At 39.0% G+C, this 27,182-nt stretch overlaps 1 protein-coding gene across 4 annotated transcripts in view; it reads left to right on the top strand.

Moving 5' to 3' along the window:
* The first annotated feature begins 275 nt into the window (after nucleotides 1–275).
* The window catches only part of fmnl2b (formin-like 2b), a 61,100-nt gene continuing 34,193 nt past the window's right edge, over nucleotides 276–27,182 (top strand). For 2 of the 4 annotated variants that reach the window (XM_049479824.1, XM_022675282.2), the window contains exons 1-7: nucleotides 276–932; nucleotides 11,150–11,233; nucleotides 16,920–17,000; nucleotides 22,512–22,588; nucleotides 22,693–22,776; nucleotides 23,524–23,673; nucleotides 24,479–24,587. In XM_049479824.1, coding sequence (XP_049335781.1) covers nucleotides 816–932; nucleotides 11,150–11,233; nucleotides 16,920–17,000; nucleotides 22,512–22,588; nucleotides 22,693–22,776; nucleotides 23,524–23,673; nucleotides 24,479–24,587 — 702 coding nt within the window. In that variant the 5' untranslated portion in view covers nucleotides 276–815. The remainder of the gene's footprint in view (nucleotides 933–11,149; nucleotides 11,234–16,919; nucleotides 17,001–22,511; nucleotides 22,589–22,692; nucleotides 22,777–23,523; nucleotides 23,674–24,478; nucleotides 24,588–27,182) is intronic. The other 2 variants (XM_049479823.1, XM_049479825.1) reach the window with 2 other exon arrangements.

Here is a 27,182-nt window from a genome sequence, read left to right as displayed (position 1 = left end):
CTATAGTCTCCAGCACTTCATGCACAGAATAGTGGCCCTACAGTATTATAGAAACAAACCAGGCTGTGTAGAAACGTTTGGAGTCTCTGAACTGCATTTACCAGCATGCATCAGAACAAAACATTGCACCCCCCTCCGCCGCTTCTCGGCTTTTTGGCACGCCCCAGCGGGGGCTCGCAGCTCAAAGCCTTCATTGTGTCTGTCTGAATGGGCTGCTGTGTGTGTGTGAGAGAGAGAGAGAGAGAGAGAGAGAGAGAGAGAGAGAGAGCAGGCAAAATACATACAGAGAGAGAGAGAGAGAGAGAGAGAGAGAGGAGGGGGTGGCCGGGCAGTGTGCGTACGGCCGAGCCTCCGTCTGTTCTCCACACACACACACACCGCGGATTAACTAGCCAGCTCGCCGCTCTCTGCACGCCGAGGTGAGCCATGCCCGTCCCCGTTATCCGAGCCGAGCCGCTGGAGCCGCACAAAGCTGCCCTCCCACGCTGACTGACTGACTGGGTGGAGGAGATGCTCAGCGCGGAACCGGGAGCTCGGACGACGCGGACGGCGAGCCGCCGCGGATTAAGGATGTAGGCTGGGTTATTGTGGCGCTCGGCGTGGTTTTATCCCTTCTGCGGAGCATCTTCTTCTTCAAAGGGATATCTTAATATCAAGATAGATAACGCTAGATAGCTACACTCGCTATCAGTGGCTGCGCTCTCCATCTCCTCTTTTTTCTCACAGAGGAGGCTTAACGTTCACCTAACAGCTGACGTCTGAACAGAAACGTTGGGGAGACGGCCGTTGTCTACTCAGGCTAGCTAACAGAAAGCATGGGGAACGCGGAGAGCATGGATGCCCAGCTCACGGACTTCAGGGCGAGGAGTAAGCCCCCCAAGCTGCCCATGCCGGACCCGGCCGAGCTGGAGGAGCGCTTCTCCATCGCGCTGGTAGGTTGGTTAGCTCGCTAGCTGCATTAGCTAACTAGCTACATTTATTTATTTATGAGGGGAACTCGGGAAAATCGCTGCACTGATATATCAAAGAACTACCAAAGAACATGAAATAAACGAGATTTTTTGGGTTACATTACAGATTTTAATGTTAATAATGAAAACTAAACATTTAAACAACGTCTCTTCAACATTTATTACGTATCTAATAAACATGGGTTAATTAGTGTTGAAATCCTGACACGTTAATTTGTCTAGTTACAGGGTTAGAAAGGTTGGGTCTCTGTCTTCTACACTCACAGTGTTTCCCACTAACAGTACTAATAATTATTATAACTATAATGATAACAACAATAATATTAGTATATTATTGTTAGTATGTCTCTTTCTGCATTGAAAAACACAGTTTAAGCTATAAGAATAGCATATAATAAAGATATATAACTAGCTTTATAATAGTTTAATGTAAGTAAAGTTTAATACAAACAATACATACACAAACATAACAGTGATTTTAATGTTGAATCAGCTTAAAATCGATGTGCACAATGCCTTAGATAATTATTAGGCATTAGTTCATGATTAAAGTTTATGTGGGGTCAGTGTACGTGTATAATTTTTTTTCACGGTTTGGGCTAAATTTGAATAGACAATTGGGTGTGAAACCTCATTATTTGAATGTTTCCACCTAGAATGGTAAATGCGTAACGTGGTTTAATCTAGTTGGTTGTGTAGTTTTTATTTAGTTCTATTTTTTATGTCTGCACAGTAAAAAATAGGAAAATATACAAATAAATTATTACACAAATCTGATTTTTCTGTTTTTTTTTTCTTGTTACAAAATAAGGGTAGATTATGTCAGTTTTTGTTACAAGATGCAAAAATGGAAAAATAAAAATGAGTATAAGATTATTTTTTAAAAATTTCTTTAAATTGTGAGGGGTTAAAATACAAATTAGAAGTTTAAAAAATGGAAGTTATAAAATTTGATAAATCTATTTCTTTGTTTAACTATACTAAATATAAATCTTTTCTTTTTCAGTTTATTTTAGCCTCAGTCAGTCAGAAAATCATAACTGTTTACTGACTGGAGGATAGCAGGGGTCGTGTTTTTGTAGCTTAGGTAGCTAGCAGCGGATTGCTTTCAAGCTGCTAACACACACTCGCACGTACACACACACACACACACACGTCCATTGTGTGGAGGCTGCTGCTAGCTGTGCGCCTCAGTGATAGCGGCTAATCATCTTCAAGCGGGCTAGCGTGCTAGGCTAGCTACTTTAGTGAATAACATTAATTCCCCTTTAGTTGGCCTGGCTAGGCTCGCTTTGTGCAGTGTCTGTGTTGTGTGGGATGTGTGTAAATGTATCTGGTTGTGTTTGTTCGAGGTGTGTCTGTGAGGAGACCCTCATATTTGGCTGTAATCCAGTGTCTTAGCATCGCCCAGGCCAGTGTGCTCCTCTCCTCACAGCTCTTTTGTTTTTAGGGCTCTCGTGTTTTTGACATGCAGCCTGTCTCTGTTAGGCTGTGGCGGCGTGGGTAACTAGTGCGGTCTGATTAGCTGTGCGGTGTGCTGATTATTAAAAACCACTGCTGCAAATTAAGTTACATATTATAAAAATGGTGCTTGATCTAACCTAAGTGTGTGGATGTAACAGTAAGGATTAGACATTAAGCTACCACACACACTAATGCTACTCTAGCCCAGTCCAGTTTATGTGAATGAACTGTGGAACGTCTCCAGATAGAAATTTAGAAACACTTTGAAGCAAAACATTGAGAAGTCATTATGTTCTACTTCTTTTTTTGTTTTTAATGCTCTTTTGAAATGAATGAAGCTTTTATTGGAGAGTTGTATGAGGTGTTGGTCTTCTTGGTGTAGGAGTTTTAACACCCCTGTCCCAGTGCTGGGAGGTTAATCAAATCAACCTGATTAATCAAATTACTGTTTTAAAGTATTCAAAAAGAGATGATGCATCCTTATATATAGAAGCTGCAAGAGGGATTCTCAGTAGATATGCATGTGTTTCTGTCAGAAACCCGTGAAGAACCCCTATGTTGCATTGATTTTTCATTTTACGCTTTTCTTTGACTGAAATTTAAGGAGGCAATTTTTGCACTGTGTTCAATGTAAAAGCTGCTGAAAGGTTAAAGGGTCACTGCTCACTGTTTCTTCAAAAAAAGCTAAAATAAACATTTGTTTTTATTGTTCCAAAACTGCCTTATGAAATCTCTGAGGACTGGCTTTAAAATCTATTTTCTTGAAAATTAAGTAAATCAGTACAGAACAGAGTTGATTCGAACTGGTAATCAAAATGATTTGTGAATTAGAATTAATTAGATTCAGCCCAAGGGCTTGATAATATAACCAAACACTGAACGATCATTTTTTTATCTCAGTTTATACAACTCTGGGAAAAAAAGAGACGATTGAAATGATGGGTTTCTTTGATTTTACTAAATTAAAAACCTCTAGAATATAATCAAGAGGAAGATTAATTGTCACAAGCCATTAAACCAAGCTGAACTGCATGAATTTGTGCACCAGAAGTGGCATAAAGGTATCCAAAAGCAGTGTGTAAGACTGGTGGAGAAAAACTTGCCAAGATGCATGAAAACTGTAATATTTTTTTTTTCTTTGCATTATTTGAGGTCTGAAAGCTCTGCATCTTTTTTTGTTATTTTAGCCATTTCTCATTTTCTGCACAAAATGCTCTAAATGACTATTTTTTTTAATTTTGGAGAAATATTGTCTGTAGTTTATAGAATAAACAACAATGTTCATTTTACTCAAACATAAATCTATAAATGGCGAAGTCAAAGAAATCAATAATTCAGAAACTGACGTGGTCTCTTAATTTTTTCCAGAGCTGTATATATTAATATTTGAATCTCAGTGCCACTACTTTGTGTGTGCACGTGTGTTTTGCCAGTGTTAGTGTGTGTATGAGACGGAGAAAATGGAGGGAATGCAAATGTATTTTTGCTGCCTCATTGTCACCGATTTGCATCACAAATTCTGACCCAGTAGGACTGACTGTGCAGTCTGAATCTGAGTCTCTCTCTCTGCTCAGGTTCTGACGCATAACTCCTCCGTTTGTGCCGATTAATCCATCAGCGATCCTCAGGTCCGCCTGCCTGCCTCTCTTTCCCTAAGGAGGTTAAATTCCCCTGTAATTACAGTTGGAACCCCTGACGTATAGGACTCGTCCTGGGCTGAAGTTTATAGCAGAGTGGAGAAAGCCCTGGGAAGCACACTGTAGGTGGACATTTTGGCGACAAATTACTGTACATTCGCCTTCTGTCAAGATGTAATTTTGTGACTTCTTTACACCATGTCTGGTTCAGTCCTTCAGTATGAAGCTTAAAAGCATTTTGCAGATTGTACTTTCAATAACACATTTTAACAAATTCTTGTTTGTGTTTTAAACTTGTGAGGTAGTAAAATTAGCTGTTGGAAAAATAACAAATAGATTTTTTGATAATGCTCATTATTTTTGTTTAAAACAACATGTATTATTCTCAGACACATTACTAAGCAAGCAACAACTCTCTTCAAAACAGTTGATATTTTATGGAACTAAAAAGAGATCTTTAAACAGTGAAAAGATGTATGAGCAGTTAAGATAAAGGCTTATTTAGAAAAGTTTTGGATGAATGCCAGGCAACACTGGATAGTCCAGATTGATGGAGTTCTGAATGGTTGACAAAGTCCATCCTGATCCAAACACTGTGACGTCGAAAACCATGTTTTGGGCGGCAGTATTTGGAAGTGAGATGAGGATAAAATGTATTTTATTTACATTAAAATGTATTTTCCTGCAAGGCAAGACACCCTCACATGCTTCAAAAACACCATTTTGTTGTTGCTATGGGCATTAAAAGTGAAAAATTATGGTTTGGCAATCATTTTCTCCTAACCTCAGTCATATTGAGAACCTGTGGAGCATCCTTAAAATGAAGATCTATGAGGGTGGGCATCAGTAAACCTCCAACCAGCATCAAAGAAAAATACAATCAGAAACTCACAAACATGACTAGCTGGACCCAGCCAGCTAGGCCTGTCACGATAACAACATTTTCAGGACGATATATTGTCCCAGAAATTATTGCGATAAACGATAGAAAATGTTTTTTCCTGCTTCTGGGCTCCCAAAAGAACAGTAATGAAATACTAGCATATTACTATTACACCATTTTACAGTTAAACCATTTTTTATTTATTAAAAGCAGCATATTTTAATGTCCTAAATAACTAAAACAAATAAAGTACAACCACTCTGGGACTCTGAGAAAACTGCACTAAATATTAAACAACAAAAAGTAACAACATTAAAGTAACATTTACATTAATTCAACTTTTTATTTAACTCTGGACACAAAGGCACTTGCAGTTTCCTTTTTCTGATCATATATGTATATGCTGTAAAACACAAATTAGCGTCCAAAGACACAAGTGTCCATATGATCTCACAGATGGCTCAGCAGACCAGAGCTCTTGCTATAAATGTATTTTTAATGTAACTGTCAGACAAATTCCGAGCAATGAACACCAGCATGTTTTGTGTGGAGGCTTGGGGCAGGATCTCTCTGGGGGAACAATATTCATATTCAATATTCAGCTCGGAAAGTTGGGCTGGATGGTTGTGCTTTACATGAGATCCATCAGAGTCCATCTGGACTTCTAAAAAAACCTTCTAAATGCTCTCTAAACTGGTTTTAACTTAGAAAAAATCCTATTAGCCTTGAAACGCAAATTATTTGTCAGCTCCCCTGTGTGTGTGCGCGTATGCGTGTGCTCATGCGCATGTGTATGTAAACGGCGTCACTGATGCATAAGCTCCGCCTGCACTACACATTTCCTAACTGATAGATGCCGCTGTCTCACAGATTCATCGAGAGGTTGAAAGAGCAGCACAGCTCATCAGCAAAAACGATCGTGGTTAAATAAATGATTGTGCAATAAGTCGATAACATAGTTATCGCGACAGCCCTACAGCCAGCCTATAGTCACACTGAGCAACATAAAACTTAGTAACTCTTATAGCCTACAACACGGAGTCCAGACACTTACCTATTATATAACACATATTTAAATCCCAAGAGAAGGCAGTCTGTGAAAAATGACTACACATTGATGGTGAGTGAGAAGTGGCAGGACATGCCCAGTATGCAAATACTGTGACCAACATCAGGTGAAAACCCTGCATAATTGCTCAGTAGACACCGTTTAACTAAAGAGTCAAACTGAGCATGTGCAGTACAGCAGAGTAGTTGGCTTGGCTTCAACTAGGGTTCAACTACAATTTGTAAATTATTTTAGTTAGACCAACTTTTAACACAAAACTGAATAATGGTAGTTGAGGTGATTAGTTTGCTATAGTTTAGGGTACAGTTCAATATTTCTTGTTCAGCGGACTTAAAAATCACATTAAGGAGAACTATTTTAGGTTTTGTTTTTTTACAGTGTAGCTTTAGGTTTCATGCCCTTTGCTCTGTTTTATCTATATAAAAACAACATATTCCAACTGATTCTGACATTTTTTTCTTCTGTGTTCTGAAAACACGTCTAGAAACTTCAGAGCACTTGTAAATGCACATTTTGCACTGAAAGTGACGTGTTGGGGCTACGTGACCCTCTGAGCGCCCTGCTGCAACAGAGAACTATTAGAAATCACCATTAAGATGGCGATAACCATTGTAATAACCATTACATCATCTTAGTTTAATGTGGTTTCAGTGTATGATGATCCTTTCTTATTATAACAACCATACTTGTCACTCATCTCAGTAGCTAATTAGCTAGTTAACTACATTTCCTGTTCTGCCCTACATGGTACAGCAGTTTTATTCTGGCACCTGACAGCTGCATGATTTAAGGAGGATCTGGGAAATTTGAACAAGAAGCTACCAAATAGTTAACTTCGTCCTATATCATAGAGCAATTAGGGGAGGAGATATGATTAACTTTACTGCACCTTAACAGACTGGCTGCGCCCCCCCTAGTAGCAAGGGTAAACGTATTGGAACTGATGGCAAAACTATTTAAACGGGCCTTCAGTCATAACATGATGCTGTACAAGCTAGTCTACAGTTTTGTCTCTAAATCTCTTCTGCAATGCAATGCAATGCAGTTTTCTTTACAAGAACATTGTATCATCTATTAGATAAGCTATAAGACTTTATAATATTTATGCATCCAATTTACATCACATGAAGCATGTTGCATCAGCATGATGGTTGTGTGTGAGTATCCATACAGGGTATTCACATTTTAAGGAAAGTCACAGTTGGGAGAAGTCACTGCGGTCTCTTCCACTGAGTGGTGAAAAGACAGTCTGAGAGTTAGCGTTAGCATTCAGTGTGGCAGTGGTTCTCGAGGACCCGGTTTACTCTGTGTTCACACTGGCAGGCAACCAGTCAATCACTTCACCTCAAGTTTGGCTCATATTGGTGTGTTACAGGCCACTTGCATTGTAGTGGATGGGTGTGTATCAATGTGGCATCAACGTAGCATACTGGCTAATCTAGCCTGCTACCTATCGATACTTTACTTTCTCCCACACTTCATTTTTTCTTCACATTACAACCACAAACCAAACATTTTATGTGATAGACCAACACAAATCAGCACATAATTGTGAAGTGGAGCAAAAGTTATACTTGGTTTTCTAAATTTTAATCAAATAAAATTCTGTAAAGTATGACATGCAAAAGTATTCACCGCCTATATCAATACTTATTAGAGCCACCCTACCCTGCAATTACAGCAGCAAGTTTTTTAGGGTATGTCTCTAACAGCTTTACGCATCTAGAGACTGAGATTTTTGGCCATTCTTCTTTACAAAACAGCTCAAGCTCAGCCAGGTTGGATGGAGAGCGTCTGTGAACAGCAATTTTTATGTCTCTCCACAGAAGCTCAATGGAATTTAGGTCAGGACTTTGACTGGGCCATTCTAACATGAATATTCTTTAAGCTAAACCATTCCACTGTATCTTTGGCCGTATGTTTAGGATCATTGTCTTGCTGGAAGGTGAATCTCCTTCCCAGTCCCAAGTCTTTTGCGTAAAGACTTCCATAAAGGCCAAATTTGAGAAGTGCACGACTTATTGTTGTCCTGTGGACAGATTCTCCCACCTGAGCTGTGGATTTCTGCAGCTCCTTCAGAGTGACCATGCTGCTTTGCTGCTTCTCTGGTCAGCGCTTTCTTTACTCGATCTGTAAGTTTGGGTGGACAGCCATGTCTTGTAGGTTTGCAGTTGTAGAAGAGGGGCTGTATATTGTGACACATAACTTTTCAGATTTTTATTTTATTACAATTTTAAACAATTATCTGCTACTTTGTGTTGGTCTGTCACTTAAAATCATAACAAAACACATTAAGATTTTTGGTCGTAAGGTAACAAAACTATAAAGACACTGTAGTTTATAGCTTACTGTTGTTTTGTTACCAGTTTGGCTGTTTGCCCTAAGAAATACAGGTGCTGGTCAACAAATTAGAATAATTTGACATAGTGCAATCATGAAATTCTTTGAATGCATTTTTTGTGCAGAAAGCAAATCAGGTGTTCACCGCACCTGTCCTACTTGTTAGACTAATCACAGAACTCATTACCTGGAAAAAATTGGCTCAGCTGAGCTTTCCAAAAGGCCCATTTAGGCCATTTAACTGTGACACTGTTGTTTTATTGAATTAGAATAATGGAGAAACCGTTTCATTGAATTAGAATAAATTTTATTATAATTACAATCATCACTTTCTCAGTATTTTGTGGCTGCCCCCTTGGCTTGTATGACTGCCTGAAGTCTCCGCGGCATCGATTTGACCAGCTTGTCGCAAGTTTCCGCACTCACAGCTTCCAAGGAAGTGGCGATGTTCTGCTTCAGTTGGTCCAGTGTAGTAGGCTTTCTGTCGCGAATTTTCCGCTTGGCGATGGCCCAAAGGTTTTCAATGACATTGAGGTCAGGCGAGTTGGCCGGCCATGCCAAAACTTCAAGCTGTTTTTTAGTGAACCAATCTTTGGTCGACTTTACCGCATGAGCCGGTGCAAGATCCTGTTGAAATATGAAGTCTTCTTCGCCGAACTGTTCCTCAACAGTCGGAATCAGGAACGTTTCCAGAACATCTTGATATACGGCAGCATTGACAGTCTTCTTGAGGAAGCAGAGTTTCCCTACACCTCGAGCGGACATGCATCCCCAGACCATAACACTCTGGGGAAACTTGACGGATCTTTTCACGCACTCGTGGTTGTAGGTTTCGCCATCACGACGCCAGACACGAGGACCTTGGTCACCGAAGGAGATGCAGAAGCGTGATTCGTCACTGAAGACCACTTTCTGCCAGTCTTCAGCAGTCCACTCGCCGTGTTCTTTGGCCCACTTCAGCTGTTTCTCCATTTGTTTCTTGTTCAGCATCGGTTTTACTGCTGGAACGCGAGATTTGAAGCCGAGTTCTCGCAGACGACGGTAAGTGGTTGATCTGGAGACGTCAGCGCCGGTCTGCTTGTTCCACAAGTCGGTGAGCTCGGAAGTGGACTTGAACCGGTTGCTGACTGCGATCTTTCTCAGCTGCTTGTTGTCGCGAGCAGAAGTTTTTCGGACTCCGGAACAGTTGGTGCGCTTGCTGCAGTTTTTCTTGCGAGCTTTGCAGACGGAAGACTGGCTGATGCCGAGCTGCTCAGCAATTTTAGTTTGGGTCAAGCCTTGTTGGCGAAGGGCTTGAATTTGAGCCACTATTCCGGTTGAGAGGTCACGCTGCTTACCCATGATTGATTTTACAACTTAGAAATTCTACTCAACCCTGACTTTATACTGCACAGTGAACACTCTTCACAGAAAACAAAAATTCGAGCATTTATTCTAATTCAATGAAACGGTTTCTCCATTATTCTAATTCAATAAAACAACAGTGTCACAGTTAAATGGCCTAAATGGGCCTTTTGGAAAGCTCAGCTGAGCAAATTTTTTTCCAGGTAACGAGTTCTGTGATTAGTCTAACGAGTAGGACAGGTGCGGTGAACACCTGATTTGCTTTCTGCACAAAAAATGCATTCAAAGAATTTCATGATTGCACTATTTCAATTTATTCTAATTCGTTAACCAGCACCTGTACAGCTACTCTGTCTCAGCGTGACATCTGTAGAAACCTGTTAAAAAAAACTTTCGGTGCTGTTTTAGTTATATATAGTAAATGCCACTGGCTTAAACCGCATTTTTGTGTAATGAAGCTCCACTTATCGGTTATCAGGGCTGTAAATTCTGCAACTGTTCACACAACAACAGCAGCACCTGTGTTTAAGTTGAGCATAGCTGGTGTGAAGACTTTAAATATTATCCAGTTTGACTGCTTGTCACAGACCACACAAAATATTTAACATATCTTTACTTTGTCATACAATAGTTTGAAAAGGTCTAGTAGAATTACTTGCTGAAAGAGTATTTCATGTTTAATGTAAGATGCATGTTTGCATGTGTGTAAAAAATGGTGTTACCCATATACAGTGATAAGCTTAATGCAAGTTTGGCAGGTTAGTACATAAAATATAAATAAAAAGATTATTACAAAATATTAATGCAATATAATCTTTTTTCACTAATGTTGTTTCAGACGTGAGTGATGTTTCTGTTTTGCATTGCATTTTGGGATTATGGTATGCCTCATAAACACACTGTACTTCTGTAAATTCTGTGAATTTAGTCTGGTTCTTTAGCACTAAAGAACCTTTCAGGATTCAGTAATCACACCCTGTTTGGGCGGAGTCTCCATATATTTGACACTGTTTGGTTTGTAGAAGGGTGTGCGTCAGGTGGTGGCATGTTTTTTTTTTATTTAGTGCGATGCCTTTCCAGGTGTTGTGCCAAATTCTGCTCTCATCAGAATCAGGCTCACTTTGTGTGTAGATGCATCATGCAGCAGAATGAGTGTAACATAACATGAGCATTCCTCTCGGATTTTGGCAAAACCCTTTTTCTTGGTGCTATCAGGTCAAAATCAGACTTTTATGTAGTACTACATCTTCCTTTACTTTTAGAAGGAGTTCTGGTTTCAGAAATTTACAAAAGGTCAGTCAGTTCAAAATTGTTACCATCAGAGCTGTAGAAAGTACAGATGTTCATGCTCATTCAGGTCCAGCTTTATATAATCCATAATATTTCTATAATATTTCTTTGAGTAAATAAACTGATAGGTGTCTGTCTCTGTCTTTTTCAGAACTCCATGAATCTTCCACCGGACAAAGTGAGGATTCTGCGGCAGTACGACAACGAGAAGAAGTGGGAGCTAATCTGTGACCAGGTTAGTAAGAGAGGAAATCATATCAGTCATATTCTTAAAAGTATATTGTCATTTGCTAGTCTGGCAGAGAAAGAGTGTGTTTTGAGCCTGCCACCACAGCTAAAAAAGTTCTAGAGGAAACATCTAATCAATCTGTCAAGTCTGTGTAGATAGATTGATAGGTCGATTGATTGAAAAATCACTTTATTAAACCCAGAGGAAGATTTACATATTGCAGTAATGGCAAACATGTCACTGCTGGACTGAGAATAGACTACTAACCAAAAGTGTCCTGTGACCACTGGTGAAGGAAGAGAGAACACAGTGTTTAAAATCTCCAGAAGCACTGCTGTGGCTGATGCGCTCATACCAGCACAACACTCCACGATGACCCACCACCCAAGTAATAGATGCTCTATGGTGGTCCCTGTGGGGACCTGACCTTTAATGAACAGGGTGAAAGTGGGGGGTGTGATATATGTTCCCTACAATAATACTAGTTCACTCTAGTAAATGACAGTCATGTCACCCCAGGTTTGTCTGTTGTGAGTGTGTGTATGGCTGCCCGCACTGTCACATGTGGGTGTTTATCAGTCATGTTAAAAAGTAGATTATATGTTAATTATTCTAAAGTTCAGTCTCTCTCTCTCGCTCACTCACACACACACACACACACACACTCACTCACACACAGCTGATTCCTCTTTCCAAATTGTTGAAGTTGAAACATGGTGGAATATGGAGCAACACTAGTGAGTATTTACTCCATTAAACTCAGCAACTCAGAACATTTAAAGATAATCACATTAGCATCAAAAGCATCGAAACTACCCTGAGATATTACAATAAAATAAAAAAAAGAATCTAGTCTGCCAGGAATATCACACTGCGTTATTATTACTCCCCCTCCCACAAATCCAGGAAAATACTAGCGAAAATGTCCTCTCTGCTGTAAAGGAAATGCAGGCCTCCAGCACATATATGTTTATGCAGTATTACTCTCTCACAGGGTCGCCTAAGATGGCGCCACAACCAGGTGCTAAGAAAGTTGGCAGAGCAGTTGGAGAGATGCAGGGTCTGGGCAAACACCTTTACAGATCCCTCTCATCCACACATTCCATTTGTTATACCAGGAGAGGGCATACATAAGACAGTGGTAGGAGGACACACATGTCTGCTTACTCCTGGAAAGGAATGAAATATGCGTCTTGATCTGGCTACTCAACTGGTTTTCCCAATTGAGATCACACAGACAACCTTGAGACCAGATCTGGTGATGTGATCAACAGCTGCCAAGAAGGTCCTGAACTTTAGCTTACTGTGCCATGGAAGGAGGGAATAATGGCGGCATATGAACATAAGCAGCTCAAGTACTCTGACCTCGCATCCACCCAGTGGAAGTCGGTTGTAGGGGCTTTGTGGGAAAGTCCACACCGGAATTACTGGGAAAAGACTGAAGAAATCTTTCAAGAAGCTGGCAGAAGAGGCAGAGAAAGCAAGTTACTGGCTCTGGCTACGGAGGAGGGATACGAGTTGAGGTTCGACACCCCAATGAGGTGAGCTGGTGGCACTAGTTGATGGCCCTGCAGCTGACCATAAGTGCACTTGAGGAGGTGAGGCAGGCAGAGATGCCAAGCAGAATTTACACCATCTGTATATTGTATTCACAAAATATAATTATGATTTTACCCATTAAAGTTTAGAATGTCTGCATGAGCTCAAGCCTGACCCGGTGTCCAACTCGCTAGTTGGTGACCCTGCAGCTTTTACTCGGGCCAGGTTGGTCAGAGAATTCCCACCACGGGAATTTGCGTCGGGCTCAAAGTCTGTGATGTATGCCAACATTTTTAAATCCTATTTTTTATTTTATGCAAAGCTATGGCCTGCGCAGTGTGAACATGTGAGCTTCTTCACATGTCTGCAGCTGCAGCCTAACCTACATGGTTAAAATTAAAAACTTCACATGTTGGTCAGTCACCGCACACCTCAGGATTTGTGTAACTATGCAGGGGTACCCCCCCAGGCAAGAGAGTGGGAACTTTTGGGGGCAGAAATCAGTAAGAACAGGCACCTACATCTCTGAATTATAGTTAAAAATGATCAGTAAAGCTGATAAGATGGACAGAGAGTGCAGAAACAAGGAGATGGTCGGAATATTGTCAGTCCACTGTATAGTTAAAAGGGGTTGTGGTATATAAAAGTGCATTGTAACTGTATAACCTGTTTGAGCAAATGAGTGCTGTGGACAGTGGTGGAATAGTGGACTGTACTGAAGTGACTTAGTACTTAATAATATCCTGACACAGTGGAGATGGGTTGTACAATGTAACCGCTGTTGGTCACAATGATCTCTTGTATCGTTCTTTGCTGAAGAGGAGCTGGATGATTCTATGAGGATAGCAGTGAATACATTCATTATTGTCCGTCTTTCCACCACAATCACGAAACTGTCCAGCGATCAGCCCAGGACTGAGCTAGCCTTCCTGATCAGTTTGTTCAGCTTCTTTGTGTCTCTGGCTTTGATCTAGGCTTAAATCGTTCACCCTGTGTGATAATACACTGGGAGCTGGCATGCTGTTAGCTATAGATTATGTTTAAATTCCTTTCAAATTGATTTTGAGCATAGTTGATCTTAAAAAGTATCAGGCAGGGCTTAATATTTTCATATCAGTATTGGAAAAGAGAAAGTGGTTACATAATATTTATGATTATAATTTTGCCTTATGTATACTATATGGACAAACTATTGAGACACTGCTCATTTATTGTTCCCTGAAATCAAGGGAGTTAAATGATTTACTCTTGCTTTTGTTGGAGTAACTGTCTCTACAGAAAAGTCTTTCTATTACTGTATTTTTTTTGTACTATAAGGCACACCTTAAATTCTTTAGTTTTCCCAAACAACATCAGTGCGCCTTATAATTCAGTGCACTTTATGTATGAATTCTACCAATCAGGTTGTAAGGAGCAGTAAAGCCACTCCGCTTGTGACTTCCCCCATAAGGGGAGCACAATAGAAAATAGAATAAAGAAGGTCTCCTGCTTCCTAACACTGATAGCTAACACGTCAAATCACTCACACGTTACCACGGATATGCCATTAACCCCACATACTACTTTTATAGTGAATTGCCACAGAGATCGCACTGACATAGATTATAAAACAGTAGACCAAATTCCACATAATTACACAGTCCTTAGAAAAAGTTTTGTCCAGTTTCCGGCCAAAAAGTACCCAAGAAAAAGAAGGAAAAATATGAAAAACAAGTTTTCAGAAAAGATCCCAAATAATTTGATCAGTCTTACCAATAATCCTTTTAAAAAGTGGAAAAAATGGTCCAAGCAAGATGTTCCTTAGATCCGTGTGTTTATGATTCTGATGCAGCAATTCCTGGGTAGACCCATTTTCCCAAGATTCAATACATCCCCAAGTTGGAGCCTGGTTCAAAAACTCCTCCTAAATAAAACATTTAAGCCATTCTTTAACACATTGGCCCAGCATAATACAGATCACAACACAGCATGTTAGCTTAGCTTAGCCTATCATATTAGCATAGCATATTAGCATAAGATATTAACGTAAGACATTGGTATAGGTTATGACAAAAGGTAATTTGCATAGCACGTTAGCATAACACATTAGCACAAGACACCAACATAGCATAGGTCACTAGCATAGCATGTTAGCATAGCACATTAGCTTAAGTCACTAACATAGATCACTAGCATAGCACATTAGCCTAGCATTCAGATAGTGAACAGGTTCCTCAAACCCACTACTCATTTTCCCACAACAAAAATAAGATAAATCTAAGAAACACTCCCTAAAATATAAACTCAAAAGGAGGTACTTACACCCAAGCAGAAAAGTAACATGTTTCTCAGGCTAAGAGTTTTGAAGAACATCCAGAGCCAGTCTGGAACACCTGTAGAAGCTCCTCAACTGCTCTACCTGGAGGCACTAGTCTACTTCCTTTTCTACAGGAAATGTACCTATTAATATCGTCGCCCCCTAGTGGATGCTAAAAAAAATTAATCCTGTTTTTTTTTATGGTGTATAAGACCATGTCTGTTATACAGTATTAGCATTAGCCGCTAAGCGCTAGCTTTTTTTTGCAATTCCTAGGTGAGTATTATTGGCCTGTAGTCTGTGTTTACCGTGTTAAAACAAGCTACATGGGATGAACCTCTAGGTTATATCGACCTGGCTTACCGGAACACACCGGGTTCCTCAGAGTACCGCTGTCGTGCGGCATTAGCCAATATGCTAGTGGTTAGCCGCTAGCGCTAATGCTGCTGCACCCAGCTTTAGTGGAAATCTGGAAAATCTAGCTTACTGTTAATAAACTGAAGCTCTTTTCTCACCCAAATAAACAGTTTTCATGAGAGAAATCAGTGTATATTAACATCCAGCACTTAAAAATGTTTTTTTTTTTTTTTTTAAGAATTACAATAATTACAGTTTTGTTTACTTAAATTAGTTTAGCTTTACAGGTCTCGCCACCCAGCGGTGAGGCCTGCCTAATTAAAAGGAAAACATGGTGTCGCATAATGCACCTTGTAATCCAGTGCACCTTATATGAAAATAGACCAGAAAAATAGACGTTTATTTATGGTGCACCTTTATGGTGCAGTTTATAGTTGGAAAAGTACGGGAGATGATGCAGCATTGCTGTAAGGATTTGATTGCATTCAGTGACAAGAGCTTTAATAAGCTCAGGACACGAAGTTGGATAATCACCACCTTACTTATACCCCAGCTCTCCAATTCATCCCAAACGAATTGGATGGACCACAGTTCAATAGCTGGTGGCTTTATACCCCTCTATCTAGCAGTCTTACAATAAGTGAAAGCTTGAGCAGCTGAGATTGGTAATTACTCTGCATACAACAACTGTTGCCCAGTTTCAGAGAATTGAACCTCGACTGCAGTTCACCCTGAGGCATGAGGGAAACTCCTAGCTCAACTGGAAGAAGTTTTTTTTTAGGCAAAGAGACCAAAATGGATATTTTTGGCCATTAGTCTAGATGCTATATTTGGTGGACTCCAAACTGTGCACACCACTGCTGTACTATACCGCACTGTGAATGGAGATTCTTAATTGAAGGAGATTTGTAGTTTTAAGACTAGGCTTAATCCTTGTTCTGAAAGCCAGCCCATAGTGTAAGAGTGTAAGAGGGTAACAGTAGGATTAGCAACTGTAATAGCTGTTTAATTCCTTACTGTTAGAGTTTTTATTACCCCAAATCACTCACTGATTTTTTTCTCCCTCTACTGAGCACACATAGATTTCTTATTAATACACACTCGCTGCATCTCATCCACTGTGACACGTCGCCATGGTTACTCTGACGTATGCCGAGAGGGTGTGGCTGGTTTGGTGATGTGTGTGTGTGGCGAGGTGGCTGGGTGAGTGAGGGATGAATAATGAATGATGATGTTTCTCTGGAGAAGCGTGCGGGACGGGGGCGGAGTTCAGGGGTGATGGGGTGCGACTGTGGCTTCCTGCTAAATGTTGGGCTGAGTAATGTAGCAGGACAGGAGGCGCATCAGTGGGGGGTCATTAAATTTGCAGGAATACACATAATATTTTAAATTTAGGTTCAGTGTTGCATTCAGTACGCATTCATTTTTACTTATGATAATAATTGTAACTGGCAAATTGTCTGTGTGTGTGTGTGTGTGTTTATGTATACAAATAAACAGGAACGTTTCCAGGTGAAGAACCCTCCCCACACGTATCTCCAGAAGCTGAGAGGATTTCTGGACCCAGCTGTCACAAGAAAGGTGTGTATAAAACTCAGTTCTTATTTAAGTGTGTGTTCACAAGTTTGTACCATCTCAATGTTGGTGTGTTTGTTACATTGTATACTGTGCATTAAGTCCAATTAGATTTGGTTTCACACTGCGGTTTAGTGACCACTCTTCAGTACTTCCTGTAATCATCACCTTCAACTCTGAAGCAAATAAGACACCACTTAAAATTGATTCATTTCATTCATTTTACCAAATTGAAAACCTCTGGAATATAATTAAGAGGAAGATGGATAATTACAAGTCACCAAACCAAGCTGAACTGCTTGAATTTTATCACCAGGAGTGGCATTTCTCCAAAAGCAGTGTGTAAGACTGGTGAAGAGATCTTGGAGAACATGCCAAGATGGATTAAAACTGTGATTAAAAAGTTATTCCAACAAATATTGATTTCTGAACTCTTAAAACTTTACGAATGTGAACTTGTTTTCTTTGATTATTTGAGGTCTGAAAGCTCTGCATCTTTTTTGTCATTTTAACCATTTTTCTTTTTCTGCAAATAAAGGCTTTAAATGACAAAAAAATCTATTTGGAATTTGTGAGAAATGTTATCTGTAGTAATGTTCATTTTATTCAAATTTATACCTATAATTAGCTAAATCAGAAAAACTGATTTAGAGACTGAAGTGATCTGATAATTTTCTCCAGAGCTGTATGTAAGTCTCCCTATACTCCACACTGGTTGGTTTGTAGAATGTTGTCAGTTTGGCAAGTTGCCTGTCCACATGTTGTGCCAAATTCTGCCTTTCTTCCAGAATCAGACTTTCTTTAAGTGCAGGTTTGCCCTGCAGCAGAATGAGGCTAACAGATTCTCCTCAGATTGTTTAATTTCTGTTTATAAATAAGGATTAATCTACAGTTACAGTAGATACAAAAATCACCAGCGTAATCTGTTCTGTACCAATACTGCTGCTGTTGTAACCTGAATAGTAACATGCATCCCCTCCACCATCAAAAAACCTGAGTGATCATGTCTAAGTGGCTTGATGACTACAACAGCATCTCAGCTAACCATAATTCAAATCAACATACAATGTTTTTTCTGATAACATAAATGTGGGATTGATTGATCTGAAGCAAGGCAAGGCAAGTTCATTTGAATAGTGTAGCGGCTCAGTGGTTTAATACCTGGTGCTAATTGAGATGTTGAAATATTTTTTAATTGGGCGCCAGTTATTAAATTAATTTAATTAGATTAATTAATTAATCAATTAACTAATTAATTAATTAACTAATTAATTAATTAATCAAACCAATTAATAACACAAGACATCTCAGGGTGTGGTTTCTACAGGTGACAGAAATTTTCATAACCAAGTTATCCAGAAAAACACACTGAAATGACAGGTTTTGTAAAATAAAAGTATTTATTAAATCACACAGATATGAGTAAATAATTCATTAAAAAGTCATAAATGTAGCCATTAGCTATCAAATCATAGTGTAGAATGATAAATGAGAAATAAAAGAACAAACACGTTATAATGCTGATATGAAAGGAATAAAGATTAATATAACTATTAAGTGAGTATTTCTAAATAAGGGTCTAAGGCATTTTAAGTCTACGAAACCAATTCTTATTTCCAACCAAGCCACTCAAAATGAGTCATCTATACTAAAGACGCTCTATTAAAGACCCGACCAAACCATGACCAACAGACACCATCTGCCGAAAGATTAAACCCAGCTCTGCCTTACTCTGAGTTGTTGAAGTGGGCCTTGGTGACGTCCGCCTGGGTTGGTCGTCTGCTGCTTCACCCCGAAAAAGGATCACGTGAGCCTGTTTGCAGGGTGGGTGGACTTCCTGTGTCAGCACGGAGCCCCAGTAGAACCCACAGGGAAATCCCTTCGCCCTCAGGTGGCTTGCTGGTGGCCTCCGGACCGCAGGTTTCTGGGTTGGATCTGGCGGATCTCCTTTTCAGCTGTACTTTAGCTAAACTTAGATGGAATAATGCTTGGCTTCGTAGATTGTAAAATAACCTTAGATATTTTAACTAGGATAGCTAATATTAATATACTTGAAGATTAAATGCACTAGTCTAAGAAAACTAACTTAAGATGACTAAACTAACGGTCTATCCTTTCTCCATCTCTGGCTCCCTAACCTCTCTCCTCTAACTGTTTTCCTCAACTCATCTTCTCCAACTCCTTCTCTTCAACTCCAAACTGAACTGAACTGCAAACTCCTCCAACTGAACTGGAAACTCTAAAACTACTGGCAAACTGAACTGTGTCTGCCCAGTTTAAACTATTAGTCCCTGTGGCCTGTTTGGCCCCTGAGCTATGATTGGCCCTGTGGCCCAAGTGTCTGTGTTTTGATTGGTCTAGGAGCAATTTCAAACTTTGGTGGGGATTCACAAAGGGCCATAAAACCCCCTCTCGCTCACATGGTCAGCATGCTTCAGAATTTTTCTAATAGATCAAACCAAAAGAAAACTCAATTAAACAGTGGATCAAAATACATTTTTCAGCATATCAGTCTGTGAGGATAAATTCAGGAAACAACAATCTTACAATTGAATCACAATAAATGTAATATATATATATTTTGCCCACAAACAGTTTTGTAATACTCAAGATAATCTTAGAAATACATCAATGGATGGAAAGATGGAAAGAGATCAAGAGTCATGTTATTATTTAAACCCAATTAAATCACTTACAAGATAATACCTGGTTAAACCACTGATAACCAAATAAAGCTAAATTATCAAATGCTAGTTAAACCTTGTTGATTCAGACTTGAATGTGTAGGAAAATTTTATCAGGACAAATACAAACACATATACCATATACCAGACACATATACCATTATTTAGTAAGCATTCTATAAAACACCTTTTTTTATATAGTCAATTTATATGTATTTTAAGCAAAATCTTCTTAGTGAGAAATTCCTCTTCCGTCTGCTATGTTTAGATAAGGCTTGGTCCTTGCCTGTCTGAATTTACGACGGTGGGGGAAGTTGGTGAAGTTGGTGTTGGGAATGTAATTTCCAAGCTAAGAGCATTCATTTTAACTTCATGAATCTTATTTCTAAGTGGTTGCAGAAAGCACAAACCCCTAAATTGGTATAATATATTTGGTGAATTAACAATTTCCAAGGCATTAATTAAGTTTTGACACTCTCTTAAGTCCGCAGTCCCGTCCTAGTGATGCAAATGTTGCAAATGTGTTGCAAATGTTCCAAATGTTTACATTAACTCCGAGGTTTATGACTTGGAGGAATGTAAACAGAATTTTACCCTAAACTCGCATTTAGGGCTCTCGGGCGAGGCTGAGTGAAGAAATAGTCAGTAAATGTCATTTTGAAATTTAAGGTTGTTTGAAAAAAAAGATTACTCCAAGGTTTTTTTAGAGTGTTCTGGGTTCGAAGTTTCCTTATAGGCCGTAAAGTGGGGGTAGTGTGTGTTTGTGTCCAAGCAATGAAGAAATCCTCTGGTTAATCCACTACAATAGCATCTTTCAAACACAGAGGCAATTCAAAGTTGTTTACAGAAACAGGGGTAAAATACAATGTACAGACATTTGTACAGAAAAATACAAAGACAGACACAAAAACAAAAGGCATTAAAAATCAGCTGATTATATTTAACAGCAGCAGAGTGGCTAAACTGTGCTTCTCCACGTTTAGACATTACCTAATGATCTTTAGGTCCTTATGATCTGAAAGCTCTGCACGGCTGTAATAGTTCCTTATAGTCTTGAGTCTGACGGTTAAATATGACTGGGTTATCCTCTCTGGCACCCGGTGGTCTGACCTTTAAACTCGTGAGACATGATTCGTCATGTTAGTGTGTGTGTGTGTGTGTGTGTGTGTGTTACAGTTATGCATTGTACATTGCATGTGCTGATGTGTCAGGAGACGTGTGGCTCTGCGTGCAGGCCTGGCACGCTTGTTTTGGAGCAGCAAGTCCACAGTGCAGAACTCCAGAAAGAAAAATGTCTCCTGCATTATTCAGTTCATTTAATATGCAGCAGTAATGGAAGCGAGATGATTTCTTATTCTTAATGCCACAGAGAGAAATATGCAGAAAAATCATATTTGAATGATTCTCCCTTAGCACCAGTTGTAGAATATAAAAAAAAATCAAGTGTTTGGTGTCTGACTGGACAGTGAAAAAAATAGCAGCAGCTTCCTAATTATATGAATTCATACTGGATAGAGTTTACTCAGTCAGTTGAATCAGACCATTTATTTTGAGTTTGTCTATTGGTTTATGTTTCATCTGTCAATCAGAAATTCTCTGTACTTGACTTCCAGTGCTGATTTCCACCACATTACGGGTGTACTCAGACTAGGCAATCCGGTACTCTGAACCATGACTTTGCTAAAATGAACCCCGCCTACACGATGCGGGGAGGGGTCGAACTGTGATTATGTTGCTTGGGGTACAGTTCAGAACAGCTTGAGATAGTTCTCAAGTCATGTCCCCCCACATCTAGGTAGGTGATGAGGTGGAGGCGGGTGTGAGGTCAAAAGTCACGAAGGTGAGGAGCACCTATGAGGTATATATAGGACCAGGGGGAGGAGCTCGGGAAATTAAGGCGTGGTCCATATCCCAAAAATTATTTTCATTCTTAACAACACTTTAGGCAGGTATTTCTAAGTGAGTTAAAGCAAACTATCTCTGCTTTTATCAAGAAGACACGCTCGTGAGAGAGGGTGCTTTTCATGGCGGGGGTTTCAAATTCGGCACAACACCGGCAAGCCCACTGAGCAGTGAGTGATGTAACTGTGCTCGGGCACGGATTGTTTAAACGCAGTGTGGGTGCAGGCCAGCAGGGGAGTGGGGAGGGTGTGAGTACACCCTAAGAAAGTATTCAGAAGTGCTGCAACTAATGGTTGTTTGGTAGTAAAAGTTATTGGTAGTTAACGCTATGCCATTAATCACTTTAAAACTCAAAAAATGGCTGAACATGAAATAGAAATGTCCTTTAAATGCCAAAAAGATGTTTAAATTTTGAAAGTGTTGATATTGAGTTAGAAATATATATATATACTGTTGTGTTTGTGCACATTTGGAGACACAGACTGAATTAAAAGTAAACTGTGTGACCCCAGCAATTTGTGTATTGCAGTGCTGCTTCAAGTTGCTAATTCATAAAAATTTGACTCCAATGTTCACTAATCATTATAGTCGATTATAACACCGTCCACTGTCCGTACAGGTTAGCTAAGCATGCTGCAATAACAAGCTAATGAATAAAAGGGATACTTGTGACTGGAGCTCAAGCTATGTTAGCTAGATTTAGGCTGAGAACTCCATCTAAATAAAACTAGAGACTCTTACTGTAACCATCTCACCTCCAGCCTTGCCACAAGCATTCACAGGAGACACAGTTAAAATAACTGGTGTGTTTTGTGAATCATTTGTGATTAGATCACCCAGGATGCATTTAATACCAGACGGTTGTGTGGTGCATTAGATTTTTATTTATTTATTTTAAATATGAGGCTAATATATAGAATTTTTTTTACAGAAATTCAGGAGGAGAGTCCAGGAGTCCACACAGGTGCTGCGTGAGCTGGAAATTTCACTCCGAACCAATCATATTGGGTGAGTTATAGATTCAGTGCAGTGCAGTTTGTGAGGACTTGTGGGTTGTTTCAGATAAAATGTTGTGATAGAATTGGTTGAGTGTGACTGTGTTGTGCTCTCAGGTGGGTGCGCGAGTTCCTGAATGAAGAAAACCAAGGGTTGGACGTGTTGGTGGAGTACCTGTCCTTCGCACAGTACGCTGTTACGTAAGTAGAGTGGCTTCATTCCTTCCTCTGTCAATCACTGTCTCTCTTTTTCTATCCATGTTGGGGGTTCTCTCTCTCTTGGCTAAACAGAGTCAGAGAAGGAAAAGAGCTTCATATGCTGAGATGCTGGTTATTGAATTTTGCGCTGATAGCTTTTGCTTTGCATGGCAGAGTTTTAACTTTCCATCACTGTAGACGGAGTGACCCAATTTTGTTGGATCTGACAAAATCGTCGGATCCGAATTTCAGTGTCATGAGCGGCAAAGGTCCGTGTCGTGACATAGTCAAAGAGCAGTTATTTGACATGAGCGATGCCGTGAGACCATCCGACGAAAAGACAAGCATGTTAAATTTTTTGGTATTTTTTATTGCGTAATTTACTCCTTTACTCCTGACTGCACACTGTTTTGATATTTATTTTTCTTTGTCTGTATGGTGTTGTATTGTCTGTCTGCACTTTTGTACTGTTGCACTATTGTTCTGTCTACACTGTGTTTATGTGCACCATGGTCCCTGGAGGAAGGTTGTTTCGTTTCACTGTGTACTCTGTATATAGCTGAAATGACAATAAAAACCACTTTGACTTTGACTTTGACTTTGACAATTTACCATAAAACAGATTTTAAAATAAAAAGAAACAGAGCTGATGCAGGTCTGATGCTTCCTTTTGATAAGCTTTTAAATTTTAAAACCCTGATAAGTATTTAATAATGCCGTATACATACTAACCATGTTTTTCTCCTCTAGCTTTGATGGTGATGTTGCAGAGAGCAGTGGTGAGGGGGCGTCTGTGGAGACTCCCTGGAGCAGATCTATAGAGGATCTTCATGGTGACAGTAATCTGCCCTCACCGGTCAGCAGCAGCAGCATCCCACGCTCCACACGACACTCCTTACGGTAAACAGATCAACACAGATCAGTTCTCATTTCCTGTTTTGTTATTAATTGATACTAAATTATACAGGTGGGAGGGAAGATGAAAACATCCACAAACTAAACGTTTAAATGACATGAAAACATGTTTCAGCATAAAATTTAAAATGAGTGAATATTTGCAACAAAAAAAACAAAAAAAGTTTATTACTTAAAACGGTAAATATCTTGTCCCTGTAGTGTATTCAATTAAATATATGTTGAAAAGGATTCGCAAATCATTGTATTCTGTTTTAATTTATGTTTTACACAACGTCCCAACCTGGGGTTACATTAAATTTATTCAATTGAAATTGATAATTGATACTAAATTATGCAGGTGGGAGGGGAGATGAAAACATGCACAAAATAATTACTTACATAAAATGAAAATGTGTTTCAGCATAAATTTTTTATGTTTCTTTTACAATCTAATTTAGTAATTTAATTGACTAATTTATCTATTGATGCATGGTCACAATTAGTGTCATTTGTTGTCAACTGGTGACTTGTTGCACATCTGCCTGAAAGTTTTGATTGCAGAAAGTCATATAAACAATTTATATGAGAGAAAATCAAACAAGATATAACCAGTTTTAAAGGAGCAAAATGGAATTTAGGCTATTTATGGGGAGTGAATTATTTTTTGTTCTTTTGTGCCGAATCTCTTATTTTCATTTTGTTGTCCAGTCAAAAAGTTCTGGACAAATAGGATGATGTGATACTGCAATAGTTTGCATATTGGCCCACATAAGAAGGTTTAAATACCTCTGCTGTAATGTGTCCTCAGGTCTAACACCCTGCCCAGCCGCCGAACGCTGAAGAACTCTCGCTTGGTGTGTAAGAAAGATGATGTGCACGTCTGCATCATGTGTCTCAGAGCCATCATGAACTACCAGGTATGAAGAGTGACCCAAAACACATCCTGGAAACACCACTGCAGCAGTGCTGATGCAACACATGTACTGTGACATCTGTACTGTGCCATTTACAAAAATGGGCAATATATCGTAAATATTTTTAAAAACTATCAAATTATCAAAAACGACTGTACTGTAATCCTGCAACTGTGTTTTTGGTGTTGCAAATTTATACTGAGACTTTAATATTATATCTTTTTAAGTTTTTCAGCATATTATATCATATTACTTTTCACTACATTTCTAAAGCATGTTGATTAGTGTTTTTTCATGACTTTTAGTCATATCCTGTGGTATTTTACCAAGTGTGGGAGATTCTAGACTTTGAATTCACATTCACATTTAAATCATTTTACACCTGAACAGTTTATGGGACTAGTATCTGGATTATGTCTTAACCCTTGTGTGGTGTTCGGGTCTGTGGGACCCGTTTTCATTTTTCATCAAATGATATTTTTTCTAACTCAAACTCATTGGCATTGGCTCATTTTTTGTGAAAAACATATATCAAAACACATTTTCCATAAACACACACTGTACACCCCTTATTACATACAGTATGTTTGGCCAAGGGCTAATAAACATTGCTTCATTTGTAAATTTGAAACTAAACAAATTTTCTACTCATATCTTGAGTTTAATTCATTTTCTTTTACATTTTATTAAAAAAACTAATACAAAAAGAGTAGCACTTTTTAAAAGAAATGTAACATAAGAAAGGTAAAGGGCAAATATTAACCATGTAAGCTGTTTATATTGCTTGCAATTTAGGTGAAGCAAGCATGTGTAAAGCACTTTAATGTAAAATGGCTTAAATTTGCTGAATTAAATACAAGTAACAAAGTAAACGAGTAACAAAAATATGAACACCACACAAGGGTTAATAAGATTTTAACCACATGAATTTACTTACACTTGGTAGTCAAATGAATCTCTGGTTTGACAGACAGAAGTTCAGTTGCTATGTGGGAGGGACTGTGCAGATTTGCTCATTGCACTTCAAATATTACTAGAGAGACGGATGCATTTATGACTTATTTATAAAGTGGATTAAATGCATCTCAGACCAGCTCCTGAAATGATTTAAGTGATTGGGTTTGTTTCTGTTGTCAATGTGTGTCAGACCATCTTTTTAAATGGCTTGAGTGATGAGATTTGTACCTGTTTTAAATAAGTGTAGGGAGTGTTAACACTTTTAACATTTTTATGTGACTTGGCCTTATCGAGATATAATCCTGATGTAGTCAGGATGTATGAAGTGACCAGGTGTAAACGATAGGGGTGGGTTTCGTCACTGATTTTCCAGATCGATTCGATTCTGATTCACAAGGTCCCGATTTGATTCAAAATCGATTCATTTATGTCAATTTCAGTTATAATAAAAATTGTAGTTTAAACATGAAATGTAATTATACAAGGAGCACTCAAACTTCCATGAGGATGGTCTCGCGAGATAAACAGGGAAAATTGGCTATTTCTAAAGATCGATTCGGGGTTTATATGAATCGATATCGGATTATTCAAATTAAGATCGATTTAAATCGACCCCTAGTAAAACAGAATGTGGGTCCAGAATGTTTTCTCCTGGACACCTTAAGCCATCATGTGCACTTATTTAACTGCATTAGCAACTTACCTGATTTATCATCATAAAGCAGTGATTTACCAAACCAGATGTTGATATGTTAAGCTATAAATAATACAGGACTCCATGAATAGAGATTTGAAAACGTAATAATGAACACTGTGAATCAAAACCACTACTTTTTGTATTAAAGTTATTTGCATCTGTGAAAAATATTTCACACTTCTACTCAGTGATAAAACTCTTGCATCCAGACTGCGATTGAAAAAACAGGAGGACCAGTGAGTTTTCTGGCTTTCTCGGTCATGTGGCATCACGTTCAGTAGCTCCTCCATTTCCATCCGCTGTTGTGTTTACACGAATCTCCGTGGAAACGTGCGCCCAAAGCGTAATAACGATGCGTGTCAGTGGACAAACAGCTATTTTATAAATCGCAAGGAGACGAAACTCAGATATGTCCGGACGGGACAAAAATTACTGTAGGATCGCGGAGATCAGTGAAGGTAGAACAGTAGGTAATTAAGCCTGTAATTTTTTTAGGGGACGTCTGAGAAAACACATACATGGATGTTCCAGATGGGAATAAAATGACAGAGAACCCCCTATAAAAGAGATAATTACCCCAGGATCCCCTAAGAAACAAATTCTGTTCTGATAGGGCTTTAGTTAATTTAATTAGATTCATTCTTTCACAGTATTCTATTTGTTTTGGGATGCGCTCACTGTATGCTGTTAATTTGTATTAAATATTCAGCAGCTTGCATTGTGGTTCCAGATGAATTATTTTCCTTTCTTATTTACTAACCCAGTTATTAAGAATTACAGTTGCAAGAAAAAGTATGTGAACCCTTTGGGATTACTTAGAGTTCTGCATAAATTGGTCATTAGGTCACAACAATAGACAAACACAGTCTGCTAAAACTAATACCACACAAAAATGATATGTTTGCATGGTTTTATTGAACACAACATGTTAACATTCACAGTAA

This window comes from Astyanax mexicanus, chromosome 5 (genome assembly GCF_023375975.1).
Source record: "Astyanax mexicanus isolate ESR-SI-001 chromosome 5, AstMex3_surface, whole genome shotgun sequence".
Lineage (NCBI taxonomy): Eukaryota > Metazoa > Chordata > Actinopteri > Characiformes > Acestrorhamphidae > Astyanax > Astyanax mexicanus.
Note: the sequence above shows the minus strand (reverse complement) of the source record. Positions and strands in the feature narration are given on the sequence as shown.